We start from the raw sequence: 13,752 nt of genomic DNA, 5'->3' as shown, positions 1-13,752 counted from the left end.
CCCAAACCCCTCAGGCCCAGAAAAATGGTCCAGGACCCCCCCCCCAAGGCCTGGGAGAGCAAAGATGCTAAACACAGGAGGGAGCTCAGACAGGAGGGGGAGGAGAGACTCCTCTGCGCACAAAGACGCGCATTTGCATGAATAATGCAGAAGAGGAGACAATTAAAAAGCCATTCCTACAGTCCTGGGAACATATCATCCAATTCTTTTTTTGGAAATCAATTTGCCTTCCTAATTAGGTTTTGCTTCTGCTAATACGGAAATCAGTCTGCCTGTGCTGAACTTCAGCATGGAGAATTCACAGCTCACAGGGGCTGGGGCCCAAGGATCTTGACTGCGCTGCAGAGTGGTCCTCCTGTGTGTAAGGGGGCCCCAGCGGCCCTTCCACCCTGGTCACCTGTCAGATCTTGCACATCCACAGTGCCCAGCAGCTCAGTCACCCTTTCCTCACCCCCAAACACAGCCCATCTGTTACAGGATAGCTTTGCAAAGTGTTCATCCAAAATGTATATATTGGGTGCCTACTGTGTGCTGGATGTTACGCAATAGCTGTGACAGACGGCAGGAAGCGTTCCCAGTCTAACCTGTTTTGAACTGAAATTTGCCAGCCAGGCCTGGCTTCTAGGGCCTCCTGGAGCAGGTCTGATTCCTGGAACCACCCTATGGTTATCTGTGGCTACTGAGCCTGTCCCCAGAGTCACCTTTATTTCAGCACAAATGCAACCAGCAAGTGCAAATTCTCATCTCTCTCTGTTCTCCTCTGAGCGTGGGCCACCTGGACCGCCAAGGCCTTCTCTATAAACTCGGGGTTGGCAGAGCTGCCACAGGGCTGTAGGTTGCCCGTCGGTCGTGCTGAGGCCCCCTGCCCTGCCTGCCCTCTGTGCACCCGGGTTCAGGGTTATGTGTGCCCAGAAAACAAGGTGGACACAGTGAACAGGTCCTGGGCTTCCCTAGCCACCAGGGAGACGCAAACGAAAATCACACTCCTTGAGCAACAGCAAGTGCTGGTGACACTGGAGAAGCGGGAACTCCCACATGCTGGACAGACAGGCACATCCCTAGGAGGGTCACAGGGCGGGCCTTCCGGGAAACTGAAGCAGTGTGAAGACCCCCCTTCAAACCCTGATTCTGCGATCGAGTCAGAAAGATTTCAGACATGTCACTCGGAGTAACAGGCGGGAGTTTATTGAAGGGATAGGGAAAGGGATACTCCCGCGGAGAGAGTGGGTCCTCTCTGAGAGGAACAACGTGGCTCCCCTGCACTGGTTTTCCTGAGATCCCAGAGAAGTTTCCAGAGAGTCCTGCCCAGGTCCACCTCTTGGCTTTTGACTAACAGCAGCATGACATCACACTTTCAAGTCCCCACTGCCATGACAACCCTAGGCACTTTGTCCCATGCTGATGGGTTCTGGTTTTTTTTTTTTTTTTAATATTTTTTAGTTGTAGATGGACACAATGCTTTATTTTGTTTATTTATTTTATGTTATGCGAAGGCTCGAACCCAGGGCCTCACACATACTAGGGAAGAGCTCTGCCACTGAGCTACAATCCCAGCCCCCTAATTGGATTCTTAGCCATATATTCTTATGTGGTTTTATGATCAGGAGGAATTATGCTTATCTCCCTGAGTTTCGGGATCTGGTCTGTGGAAAGGGTTACAAAAATCCCCCCCTCAGGGAATTTGGTTCCTTTATTCAACATTATTTCGGGCCTGCATTTCTCCTGCAGACAACAGGTAGTTTGCTGAGGAATGTGACAGAGCCTGTCCACCTAAGCCAGGCAGGGCTGCAGGGAAATTGCTTCTTGGAAAAGAAAGCATGTGGGGGTCAGCACAGCGGGGCCGTCTTATATAATTATTCCCTTAACCTTGTGTTCCCACCAGCCTCATCTGTCTGTTACATGTCAACAGCACCATTCATAAAAGTGCCAACCTTGGAAATACTTTCTCAGTGGAACAGTATACAGCAATGACAGTTAGCAATTCCCAATTACTTACACCCGTAGGGTGAATCACATGACTAAACTGTTGAGGGAAAGAACTAGAAACTGTGGAAATATTCGTATTCTGAGTATATCGAGTACAGAATCAGAGAGAACAAATCTGTCAGTGGCTTAGGGGGTCGTGAATGGAGGAGGTCAGAGGGGAAACGCTGAGGGGCTGGTAGGGTTCTGTTTGTGACTTGGGTGCTGGTTACTTGGATGTGTTTACTTTGTCAAAATTCATAGCAGACCCCTATAACGTGGGCACCTTTAAATGTTTATCTTCAATTAAAAAGTGTCTTTTGGGGCTGGGGTTGTGGTTCAGTGTGAGGCACTGGGATAGACCTAAGCAACACATAAAAATAAATAAATAAAATAAAGATATTGTGTCCATCTACAACAAAAAAAAAATCTTTAAAAAAAATGTGTCTTTTAAGGCATCTATGTACCCTTTGATCTCAGAACCTCTCTCACCCCGGAAGCCATTCTCCCTCTGTTTCCTTGCAGGCAAAGTCCCTCTCTCTGCGATGGGGCTAGAAAGGCTTCCTACTCGTTTTCCCAGCTTCCCTTGCAATTACCATGAGCCAGTTTGGGCTAATGAGACCTAAGGAGACATCTTCTTATCCATTCTGGGGAGATTTTCCTCTGTGTTAAAAATATAAAGAGAGAGGGAGGGGCCAGGTGCAGAGGCTCACATCTGTAAACCCAACTACTATGGAGGCTGAGGCAGGAGGATCGCAAGTTCAAGGCCAGCCTCGGCAACTTAGCAAGACTCTGTCTCAAAATAAAAAAAATGAAAATAAAAGAGCTGGGGGTTTAGCTCAGTGGTTAACTAACCCTGGCACCAAAGGAAAAAAAAAAAAAAAGAAAGATAAAAGAAAAAAATTAAGAGAGAGAGCAGAAAGGGAACACAGGGAGGGAGAGGGGGCGTCAGAGAGACAGACAGGGAGAGAGACGAGAAGAAATGTCTGGCCCTTCCTTCTTTTTTGCTGTTTTCCGAGGAGGTGAGGTCTGCAGTCACAGCAGCCATCTCATAGACATGAGGTGACAGATCTGATGACTAAACACAGGGAGGAAGCAGAGTGGACAGGGAGAAGACCCAGGGGGCCCTCAAGGCATCGCCATGCACATGCCCCAACCTGGAATGGCCGACCTCCAGCTCTCTCATTGTGTGAGATGATGAAATGTCCTTATCGGTTAAATCACTGTAGTAACTTGACAAACCTGTTCCAAGAGATGCCCCCCCCCCAAGGGAATAATCTAAAAGTGAAAATAAACTTCCTGCACAGTAATAGATCAGGGTTGTTAAGACTGGAAGTCACCTAGAGCTCCGGCAGATGGTGTTTCCAAAACCAATCACAACATCTCCAGTCCCGTATGTTCTCTAGAACCCCACCAAGAGGTAAAGTCAGTGTCCCCTCCCCTTGAGTGGGGGCAGGGCTTCAGTACGGTCACAGTTAATGGTGTGTGGAAGAAGTGGCAGGGTGAGAATTCTAATGAGGATCAGGAAAGACAATGTGGTTTCTACCCAGCCATGATGCAGAGCCCAGATGCCATGCTGTGAGGAAGCCCAAGTCACATGAGGGGCCCACAGGGAGGACAGCTGAGTCTTCTAGCCCTTACCCTGGCTGGGCTCCCAGCCAGCAGCCAGCACCATCTTGCCAACCCAGCGAGTGAGGCCAAATTGGAAGCATCCTCCAGCCTCAGCAGAGCTGCCCCAGAGGATGCTGGTGCACAGATGAGCCTTCCCTGTCAAGCTCCAGTTGGAGGCTCATGAACTAAAAACAAGAGGTTATTATTGTTTCAGGGCCTTCCATTGGGGTGGTTTGTTACTCAGCAATAGGTAACCAGACTTATTACAATGATTATGTTCATGGCTGATACTTACCAGTTTACCTTGTGCCAGGCTTCTATGACATGGGCATTGATAGTATTCCCATTTTCAACCAAGGAAACCAAAGAACAGAGAGGCCAAGCATATTGCCCCAAGTCATCCAGCCAGCGGGTCATAAATCCAGGATAGTGAAATCTGTGCTACACAATTCCGGGACTCATGTACCTCTTGCAGAGTGCCATGGGATACACAGAATCATACAGCAAGCATGGGGTAGCTTCTGGGAATATTACTTGATAACTTGGGAGGAAAATATTTTTACATATAAAGATACATTTATGATTGGAAAACATTTAAATGGATTATTAGAATGAAACATAACTTTGGTTTTGTACCAAATGTGGCCATTCACAGTCCTTGTCCCCTTGCCAAGAACCACATTTGGGTCACCCTGTGGGTTGTCCAGCCCTCTGGAGAGGTCTGAGCCCTCATGCTACTGCCATGGGATTGGATCAGGCGTTAATCTACAGCACGGGAAGTCTGCTGCTGAGACTTCTGGGAAGAGTTTGTGACTTCTTCAAAAGTGACACAAAACCAGGGCATTCCTGTATTCCCATGGCATGTAGAGGTATAAGGAGGTGAAGGTAGAGCTGTGGCAACCACATTGTGCCCAAGAGGAACCATCTGCCTGTTGGGCTAGGAATTGATGGGGTTGTCGAGCTGCCCAAAACCATCCCCTGTCCAGCTATTCTTCATTAAAGGAAATTCCCCTGGACCTCTGAATTTGAATGAGAAAAACAACATCTTCCTTTTGACACCCTGCCATGTACCCTGTGTTCCCTTCTATGATGAGTGTGGTCAACACATCATAGGAGTATCTGCCATCAGAAGCAATCACAGCTATTTTTATGTATCACATTACAATTGTTGCTGATATCTCAAGATGCTGTTTATGCACCTGTGGTTTTGAAATTATGATAGTGCGGGGGTCTGCTGTTAATGAAGAGCACGTATATTCTACAGCACAGAGGGTCTTTTAATAATGTGCGTGGCAGCCCTGAGAACACACCTCACAGACCTCCAGCTGCAGGAGAGCAAGGCCCTGAGGGCGCCAGCTGCCGCCTGCTGACAGGCGCTGTATCCTGACCTCCTGTCCAGAGGCTGCTCCCAACCAATGACTGGCTGGTTCCTGAGGCACAGGGGACTTCTCTGACAGCCTGAAGCCTCCCAGGTCTGGCTGGACTTTGCTCAGGCTGCTCATTGCTAGGAAGTTCCACTCAACCTCCCTCCTCCCTCCCCTCAGCCCTTCCTTCCTTCCTTGCCTCCCCCTTCACTGAGGTCCCACAACTCCCCCAGCCTCTCCCAGCTCCCCCCCCATTTTCTCTCACAGGCTAAGCTCTGGCAGGTGGAGTCTTGTTTGTCAGCTATTTCTTGGGGGACCCCCAACTAACACACATACCTAGTTTTCAACATAGTTGTTTTTTTTTTTAATATTTATTTTAAAATTGTAGGTGGTGGACACAATGTCTTTATTTCATTCTTATGTGGTGCTGAGGATGGAACCCAGTGCCTCACGTGTGCTAGGCAAGCACTCTACCACTGAGCCCCAGCCCCAGCCCTAGTTGTGTTATTTTGTAATCAAACATGTTTAGATTATGCCTGTGATCCCAGTCACTCAGGGAGGCTGAGGCAGGAGGGTCCCATGTTCAAGGCCCCTCTGGGCAACTTAGTGAGACAGAGTCTCACTAAAAAAATCAAAAGGGCTGGGGATGTAGCTCAGTGGTAGAGCACCCCAGGGTTCCATTCCCAGTACCTTAAAAAACAAAACAAAACAAAACAAACTAGTCTTTCATGGATATGTACTGTACATACTCAGGTTCGAGCTCATTCAACTATGTACATCAAATGTGTGCAGATTTTATGTTGATCAGATCTCAATAGTGTGATTTTTTTTTTTTTTAGTTGTAGATGGACACAGTACCTTTATTTTGTTTGTTTATTTTTATGTGGTGCTAAGGATGGAACCCAGTGCCTCACATGTGCTAGGTAAGTGCTCTACCACTGAGCCACACCCCAGCCCCTCACTAATGCCATTTTACATAGGAACACTGTTCTTATATTTCACCAAATGTCAAAAGGTCCGAGGCATTAAAACAGTTCAGAAGCCCCACCCTCTTGTTCCAGGAAGCCATGTTGGTTGGGTTTTCTATTATTTGCTGACCAAAGCATCCCAACTCTGAGAGGGTTTGGCGGAACAGTTTGAGATGCTCTGTTTGGTGCACACAGTGTAACTGTATGTTCAAATGCGGCTCTTCCTGCTGGTGGGTTGAGAAAAAAACAGCCCAGGGTCACCAAGGATACCCACAGCCCTGTGAAAAGGGCTAGACTGGCTTGGTGGACACACAGACTGATGGACAGGCTGGTCCCTGACCACCGAGCACCACAGAAAGGTGGGAGCAGTGGGAGTGGGCCATGTGGTCTGCGCCCTGCCACCTCCCACACCCCACAGGCCAAAGCTGCAGGGAGGGCAGAGTGCTCAGGTGGGAAAAAGGATGTTCATGCATGTGCTTTTTACACTAGACTGGACATTTTTTCCCCCTTTGCTCGGAATCAAACCTGGGGCCTTGCAGGTGCTCAGCAAGAGGTGGCCACTGAGCCACACCCTAACCCCTAAGCTGGACTTTAATGGTCAGATCTGTTTATTCTTATTCTCTCCAAGATTGACAGCAAAGCTGGGAGATGGTTTGGGCTCCAGCCCCATAGGAAGAGGGTCCCTGAACAGCGGCAATGGGGGACAATGCTGTCTCTGCCTTTCTGATCCAATCTGCCCTCTCCCTGGCTGTTCTGCCACCCCTCCCTGCAGAGGAAAATGAAGGGTCACAGGCTCCAGGGAAACTTCAGGGAAGACTTGGAAGGACAGGGCTGCCAGAGACTGGCCTGGCCACAGCAACCCCCTGAGAACTTCTGCCTGTGAGTGGACAAGGACAAACTAGGTCACAACAACAGGCCTTATGGGAAGAGCAGAGGGACCCAGGGGACATCTATTTCCCAAATTTAAAGTAGTGTTCTACCTTTTAATTCCCTTCTCCCCAGTAGTATCCAAATAATAAGATCCAGAACTAACACTCCAGGACTCTGGTTCTCAGAGTGCCGCTGGAGCAGAAGAGCCCTCAGACCTGGTGTGACCTTTCATCTTACACATCAGCCAGGTGAGTCTCTGCTGCCTAGTTGTTTGGTCAAACACTAGTCTAGGTGTTGCTCTGAAGATTTTTTTTTTTTTTTTTTTTTTTTGCAGATGTGAGTAACATCTGTAATTAGTAACTTTAAGTAGAAGTAGTGCCCTCCATGTGGGCCGGGCTCAACCAGCCCTTGAAGGCTTATTAAGAGCAAAAACCGAGGCTCCTTGGAGAAGAAGAGATTCTGCCTAAGACTGTAACAAAGAAATCCTGCCTGAGCTGCCAGTCTGCTGGCCTGGACTGTACATGTTGGACTAGTGGCCCTCACAGTATTGCAGAAGTCAGTTCCTTAAGCGCGGGCACACACCCTGCGGGCTTCGGTTTCTGCAGACTGCGCAGGCTGATGGGGGCTGGGGGGACTTGACAGGCAGCACATATTGGCTCGCAGGTTTGCCCAGGCCTCCGGGGTCAGCCACTCAGGTGGACGCAATGTACGGCCTCTGCCAGAGTCTGTCGTGCCCAGTTTGGGAACGGCTTCTTTCCAACCTCACCAAAGTATCACCTGGGGACCAGGGACCAGCAGTGATGGCATCCCCTGGACACAGCTTCTCAGGCCCCACCTAGATCTGCTGAGTTGGACTCTGCATGTTAGCTAGATCCCTAGGGGATGCGGGGACACAGAAAGTTTGAGAAACACTGCCCTAGTGCTTCCCAGCGGCAAGAAGAAGAGGGGTGTTTCCTGGACTCTTGGAAAGAACAAGAAAAGTGAGCCAATTATTGGGCACCTAACGCCAAGCCCTTGATAGAATTTGGGCGATGTATGGGTATAACATGCACAGCTTCTTTGAATTCTCCACTACCCCGTCGGGCACGTCAGCTCAGTCCCGGTTTACAGACAAGGAAGTGGACTGGCTGGGGCTGAAACCTGCTGGGGTCACGCAGGGGGAAGGGGTGGATCAGAATTTGGCCCCCGGCCACGCCCACCAGCCGTGCCACCCTCCAGGCCACGCCCACTAGCCCTGCTACTCTCCCCGGCCACGCCCACTATCCCCACCGCTCTTCCCCCACAGACAGTGCAGTGCGCCTCTTCTCTTCAGGGCGGAAGACGCACAACCAAGATGCCACCCCTTAATTACAGCTGTCTTGTGTCTGCCGCTAACAAAGGCCGTGGGCCGGGAAAGGAATCAACCTAATATGCAATTGCTCATTCCCAATTAGCACAAATTATCATTTGTCTGAGAGGATAATGCTGGGAGCCCGACTCTGTCCCTGGTGGGTGTCACTGTTCATCTGCGTAATCCCTACTCCTCCAGCCCCAGCCGCCTCACCGTGCCTCCCAGGACGCAGAGGTGGTGAGAGGGTCTGGGTACATCAGGCATCCCTTGTGCCCTGCACTGGGTCCCCCTCCAGGCACCCATGCCAGCTGACTCCGTCCACGCCAGCCAACACTGAGCCACGCTCTTCTGCTCCACGGGAAGGCTGCTCACTCCTCCTCACACCCAGCTCCTTTCCCGAAGCCTGGCCTTCTCAAGGGGCTTTGATGATGCCCTTTGAGGCTTTGGTGGTGTCATGGTTTGGATCTGGAATGTCCCCCAAAAATCTCTGCAGCAATGTCCAGAGGTGGGGCTTTGGGAAACCATTGGATCATGAGGGATCTGGTCTCATCAGTGGATTAATCCATTTAATGGATTAGTATTTTGAATGGACTACGGAGAGGTGGTAGTAACTACAGGCATATTGAAGGAAGTAGGTCACTGGTGCGGGCCCTTGGGGATGATACCTTGTCCCTTGCCTCCTCTCCTCTCTCTCCTTTCTCCTTCCTGACTGCCATGAGCTAGGCAGCTTTCCTCTGACACAGCCTTCATTCACACACACACACACACACACACACACACACACACACACACATTTTTAATGCAAGTGCAGTAGAACTATACCACCAAGCCACATCCTTATACCTTTTTATTTTTATTTATTTATTTTTTTTTTTGAGAAAGGGTCTTGCTCAGTTGTTGAGGCTGGCCTTAAACTTGGGAACCTCCTGCCTCAGCCTCCAGTGCTGCTGGAATTACAGGTGTGAGCCACTGCATCTGACCAGTGTGATAGTCTGATTCTGCCTCACCTCAGGCTCAGAGCGATAGGGCTGCTGACCACAGACTGAAATCTCTGAAACCATGAGCCATAATAAACCTTTCTTCCTCCAAGTCACATCAGGTAATCTGGTCACAACAATGAAAAAGCGGACTAACAGGTGGCATGTGGCCGAGAGGGTAGCCCGGGCACAAGGAAGGGCTGAGCGCCATCTTGCCCTGTTTCTTGACCCTGGAAGGGTTGTCCAGAGCAAGGCTTCACACATGCAGTCCCCTCTGCTGGAATGCTCTTCCCTACCTCCGCCTTTCTCCAGGCTGACTCCCAGGCATCCTTCAGCTCAGAGATCAAGACTAATTCTTATAGTCTCAATAATGACTATCATTTATAGAGCAGGTACTATATGCATTAACTTGTCTACTGCACAATACTATGCAATAGGTACCACAGTTCTTCTCACTCTGCAGACGAGGAACTGGGGTGCAGCAAAGTTGAGTAATCTGCCTGAGGCCACACAGTAAGTGGGATGGTTAGTGTTTGAACCAAATTTGACCTCAGATCTCAGTCTCTCACTTCTGAGTAGCTGCCTGGCTGGGGAGGTCCCTCCCCCACTTGTTCCCTCTCCTGACACCATTCTCCTTTTTTTTTTTTTTTTTTTGGTACTGGGGTTTGAACTCAGGGGCACTTGGCCACTGAGCCACATCCCCAGCCCTATTTTGTATTTTATTTAGAGACAGGGTCTCACTGAGTTGCTTAGCACCTCACCGTTGCTGAGGCTGGCTTTGAACTCACGATCCTCCTGCCTCAGCCTCCCAAGCCACTGGGATTACAGGTGTGCGCCACTGCACCCGGCACCATTCTCCTTAAGGACACTCAGCACACCGTAACCATGCAACACATGTATCCTCTGCTGGCTTATTGTCCATCCTCAAAGACAGCAGAGACCACGTCTGACTTGCTGAGAGCTGAATTCCCTGGGCCTAGGTCTGTGCCTGGCACATGGCAAAGGCCCAGTGAGCATTTGTGGGATGCTTGAATAAATAGGCCCCAGGCCTCTCCATCCTTAAAATGGGGCTGGTGAGGCCCACCCCAAGGCTGATGGGCAGTAAAGCACTTGGCTGGTTCACCCACTGTTTTCTTCCACGTTAGGAAGAAGGGCTCTGGACCCCTGCCTCGTCCTGATGACCACTTGTGCATTCAATAAACGCTTATTGAGCACCTACTACGTGCCAGCAGTCACAGCCACTGGCTCTACACACTGCCAAGAAAAGGAACTCAAGTGGCCCTTTAGGGACGGCAGTCAGTGCTTCTAGCAGATCACCCAGGCAGAGCCGGTCCCTGTCAGGGTGCCTAGGGCTTCCCAGGATCCCCACTGACTCCCTCCCCCAGGCCCCTGCACCAGGCACTCACAGGCTTCATGATCCAGGTGATCCCCGGGTTTTTGCGAAACTCCTCCACAAACAGGTGGTACTCGCAGGGCATCTCAAAGGTCTTGGGGAAGAAGTCGCACTTGGCCGCCTCCAGCTTTTCCCCGTCGCGCTCCAGCTGCTTCCGGAAGCGCTTCAGGTTCTTCACCATGTAGTTCTTGCGGGTCAGCTGGCAGCGGTGGGCAGGCTGGGTGAGCCTTCAGCTCCTGCCCGGCCCCAGCTCCTGACCCCAGCCCTGCCACCCAGCACACCCCCAGCCTCCTCTCTCTGGCCACAAAATAGCAGGAACAGTCAGAGCAACCCAGACCGAGAGCCTCTAGTCTATGATTGTCCCACGTCCCAGGCAGGGACACGGAGGCAGGGCAGAATGCAGCCGGTTGCCCAGAGCGCCAACGAACAAGTGGCACATCCAGAGTTTGATCCGGCCTTTTCTGACTTGGAAGTTTATATTTATTAACCATTAAGCCACACTAACATTTTATTTTTTATTTATTTTTGGTACTAGGGATTAAATCCAGGGGCGCCCAACCACTGAGACCTATCCCCAGCCCTTTTTATTTTTTATTTTGAGACAGGGTCATGCTAAGCTACTTTGGGCCTAAATTGCTGAGGCTGGCCTTGAACTTGCGATCTTCCTGCCTCAGCCTCCCAAGTCTCTGGGATTACAGGTGCGCGCCAGCTACGCTAACATTTTAAATCCCTCACCACTGGTCCTCCAGGTCTCTTTGAGGTCAGGTTCCCTCCAGATCTCCAATCTATCTCCGGACCCAAACTTCTCAGCTTGCCTGCACCCTGAAGTCCCCCAAGACTCATGCTCCTTGCACCCCCAAACCAGCCTGCCCCCCATAGCCTGTGTCCTTAATTCTGCATCCTCAAACAGGCTGCTCCTCAGGCTTTAGATCCGCACAACCTCTAACCATTGAGCTTGCCAGATACCTAGGCCACATGTCCCCCACCTGGCATATACCCCATCATCCCCTTATATTTTTCTCTTCTGGTCCTTGTCCCTCCCAAACAAGCTCCTACTCGTCACCACACCCAGTAACTTGAGTTTCGGGCTGGGTCCCCTCTGACCGGCCCGGCTCACCTCATAGTGGTTCCGAAAGTGACAGATCCGCACATGCTCGTCCATGTAGGTGTGGTCAAAGTTCTCCCGGAGCCAGCTGACGTCACACCAGTAGAAGTCCCACTCCCCTTCACTGGGGTGAAGAGGCAAAGGTCATGACCTGAGGGCCTCAGCACTGCTGGGGTCTGGGGCCCCGGGACATGCAGCTGAGGGGCCCAGGGAAGGGCGCGTGGCAGTGCGTCCACCAGGAGTCCCTCAGAGGCCATGGGCACCACTGTCGGCAGATTGTGCCTTCCCTGAGCCCTTAGCACATGTGGGCACACTGAGCTCAGGTACCAAGTGGCCGCAGCTTTAGGCAGGGCCTGCCTGTCCAGTCACAATCCACACCAGGCCCTGCAACACGGGGCACACCTGTCCACACCACCTGCCTTCCTCCTCCACAGCCCACGGTATCAAGTGATGGAACGGCTCACGCCTGAAAGGTCTTCCCAGTTCACAAAGACCCCTCTTGCTAAGCCTCAGAGTGGCCCTAAGAGGTGACAACGATCATTCCCTCAATTCCAGGACAGGATGGCCTTGTTCACCAAAGACACGGCACCCCCAGAACTCCACCGGGCTCCACCAGGTGCCACGTTCTGACCCTGTTCTTCACCACTATGCCAGAGAGGGGGACAGGAAATCAAGTGATGGACTAAATCCAGGGACTGGAGCCAGGTGCTGGGAGCTGGGGTGCTCAAAAGAGGCATCAGGAAATAAAATAGTGCTGCCATGATTATGCCACTTTTTTTTTAAGTACATATAACTGAAGGTCCCTGTATATCCCTGCATCTATCTCCTCTTTCTGCCCCAGAGGAAAACCAGCCTGGGTTTAGTGGCTTGTCATCTCTTCACAGTGTCTGGATGGCTTTCCTCTGTCTGGACACGGCCTGTGACATTGTCTGGCGTTTTTTCCCAACTGCCTTCTTGCTAATCCTTATGGCTCACCACCCTCCCGGCGCTGTTCTAAGTACTGTGCAAATATGAACTCATTGATCCCCACAGCAATTCCAAGTTCTGTCGTTATGCCCATTTTACAGATGAGGGAACTGAGGCCCACCCAGAGAGGTTAAGGAGCTCACTGAACAGAGGCCGCTGGGCTCTGGCCAGAACCACTGCAATCTGCTTCCTTATTTGACACATGGGGTCTAATTCAGTCATCTTAACCACCACGTTCCACTTCCTTGAGTGAACACACTACAGTGTATCCATTTTCAAACTAAGAGGTGTTTGAATTGCTCCCTACTTTTTTTTTTCCCCTACTATGGATAAATGGACTGAGTTTTGAAAAAAAAATCTTTGGGAACTTTGAGGCAGAAACTGAACAAGAAGGGGGCAGCTACAAGAAGGGTGACCCATGACCTTGGCCTGAACATGACCAACTGTGGGAGAATTCTGTGGTGGACTGCAATTCTAAGAGATGCCAACATGAGCCAGGAGTGGTGGCACATGCCTGTCATCCCATTGGCTTGGGAGGCTGAGGCAGGAGGATCATGAGTTCAAAGCCAACCTCAGCAACTTAGCAAGGCCCTAAGCAACTAAGCAACACCCTGTCTCTAAATAAAATATGTGTGTGTGTGTGTGTGTGTGTGTGTATATATATATATATATATATATATATATATATATATATATATGAATGAATGTTGCTCAGTGGTTAAGCACCCCTGGGTTCAATCCGTAGTACTGGGGTCAGGAGGAGTTTAAGAGCCATGTCCCTGCTTTAATGTCAAATGGGGGGAAAATAAATCAATAGCAAGACAAATGCATAATCCCACAGATGCTTTCATAGCCATATAAAAGTTCCTTTATTTAAGTAAAAGGAGTGAGTCAGCTTGAGGACAATCCTAAGCAAACACCACATGCCTGCACAGGTGGTGACACAGGTGGTGGCAGCGATGGAGCGACATGAGTCAGGAATCACCCTTTTCCAATTCCATCCTGAGTTATGAATGAAAACCTGGGCCTGGGCCTCCTCCAAAGCTTCTCTCAGGCTGTTGCTGCACACACAGCAGTCGTGAGCAATGGCTTCCGTAGCGGATGGAAACCCCCTGGGGACATGGCCATCTGCCCTCCAAACCCTTGGTCACCAGACAGCCCCATTCCAGGCTGGCCGCCAGCGCCTCATCCAGCTCCCTGTCCCTC

At 50.5% G+C, this 13,752-nt stretch overlaps 1 protein-coding gene across 1 annotated transcript in view; it reads right to left on the bottom strand.

Moving 5' to 3' along the window:
* The window catches only part of Ttll9 (tubulin tyrosine ligase like 9), a 44,728-nt gene that overhangs the window by 21,942 nt on the left and 9,034 nt on the right, over nucleotides 1-13,752 (bottom strand). Inside the window, exons 4-5 of the mRNA XM_027945078.2 lie at nucleotides 11,593-11,704; nucleotides 10,489-10,674 (exon numbers count right to left, since the gene is read on the bottom strand). Coding sequence (XP_027800879.2) covers nucleotides 10,489-10,674; nucleotides 11,593-11,704 — 298 coding nt within the window. The remainder of the gene's footprint in view (nucleotides 1-10,488; nucleotides 10,675-11,592; nucleotides 11,705-13,752) is intronic.

The sequence above is a fragment of the Marmota flaviventris genome, chromosome 2 (genome assembly GCF_047511675.1).
Source record: "Marmota flaviventris isolate mMarFla1 chromosome 2, mMarFla1.hap1, whole genome shotgun sequence".
In the NCBI taxonomy this organism is placed as follows: domain Eukaryota; kingdom Metazoa; phylum Chordata; class Mammalia; order Rodentia; family Sciuridae; genus Marmota; species Marmota flaviventris.
This window is presented reverse-complemented; position numbering and strand designations above follow the sequence as displayed.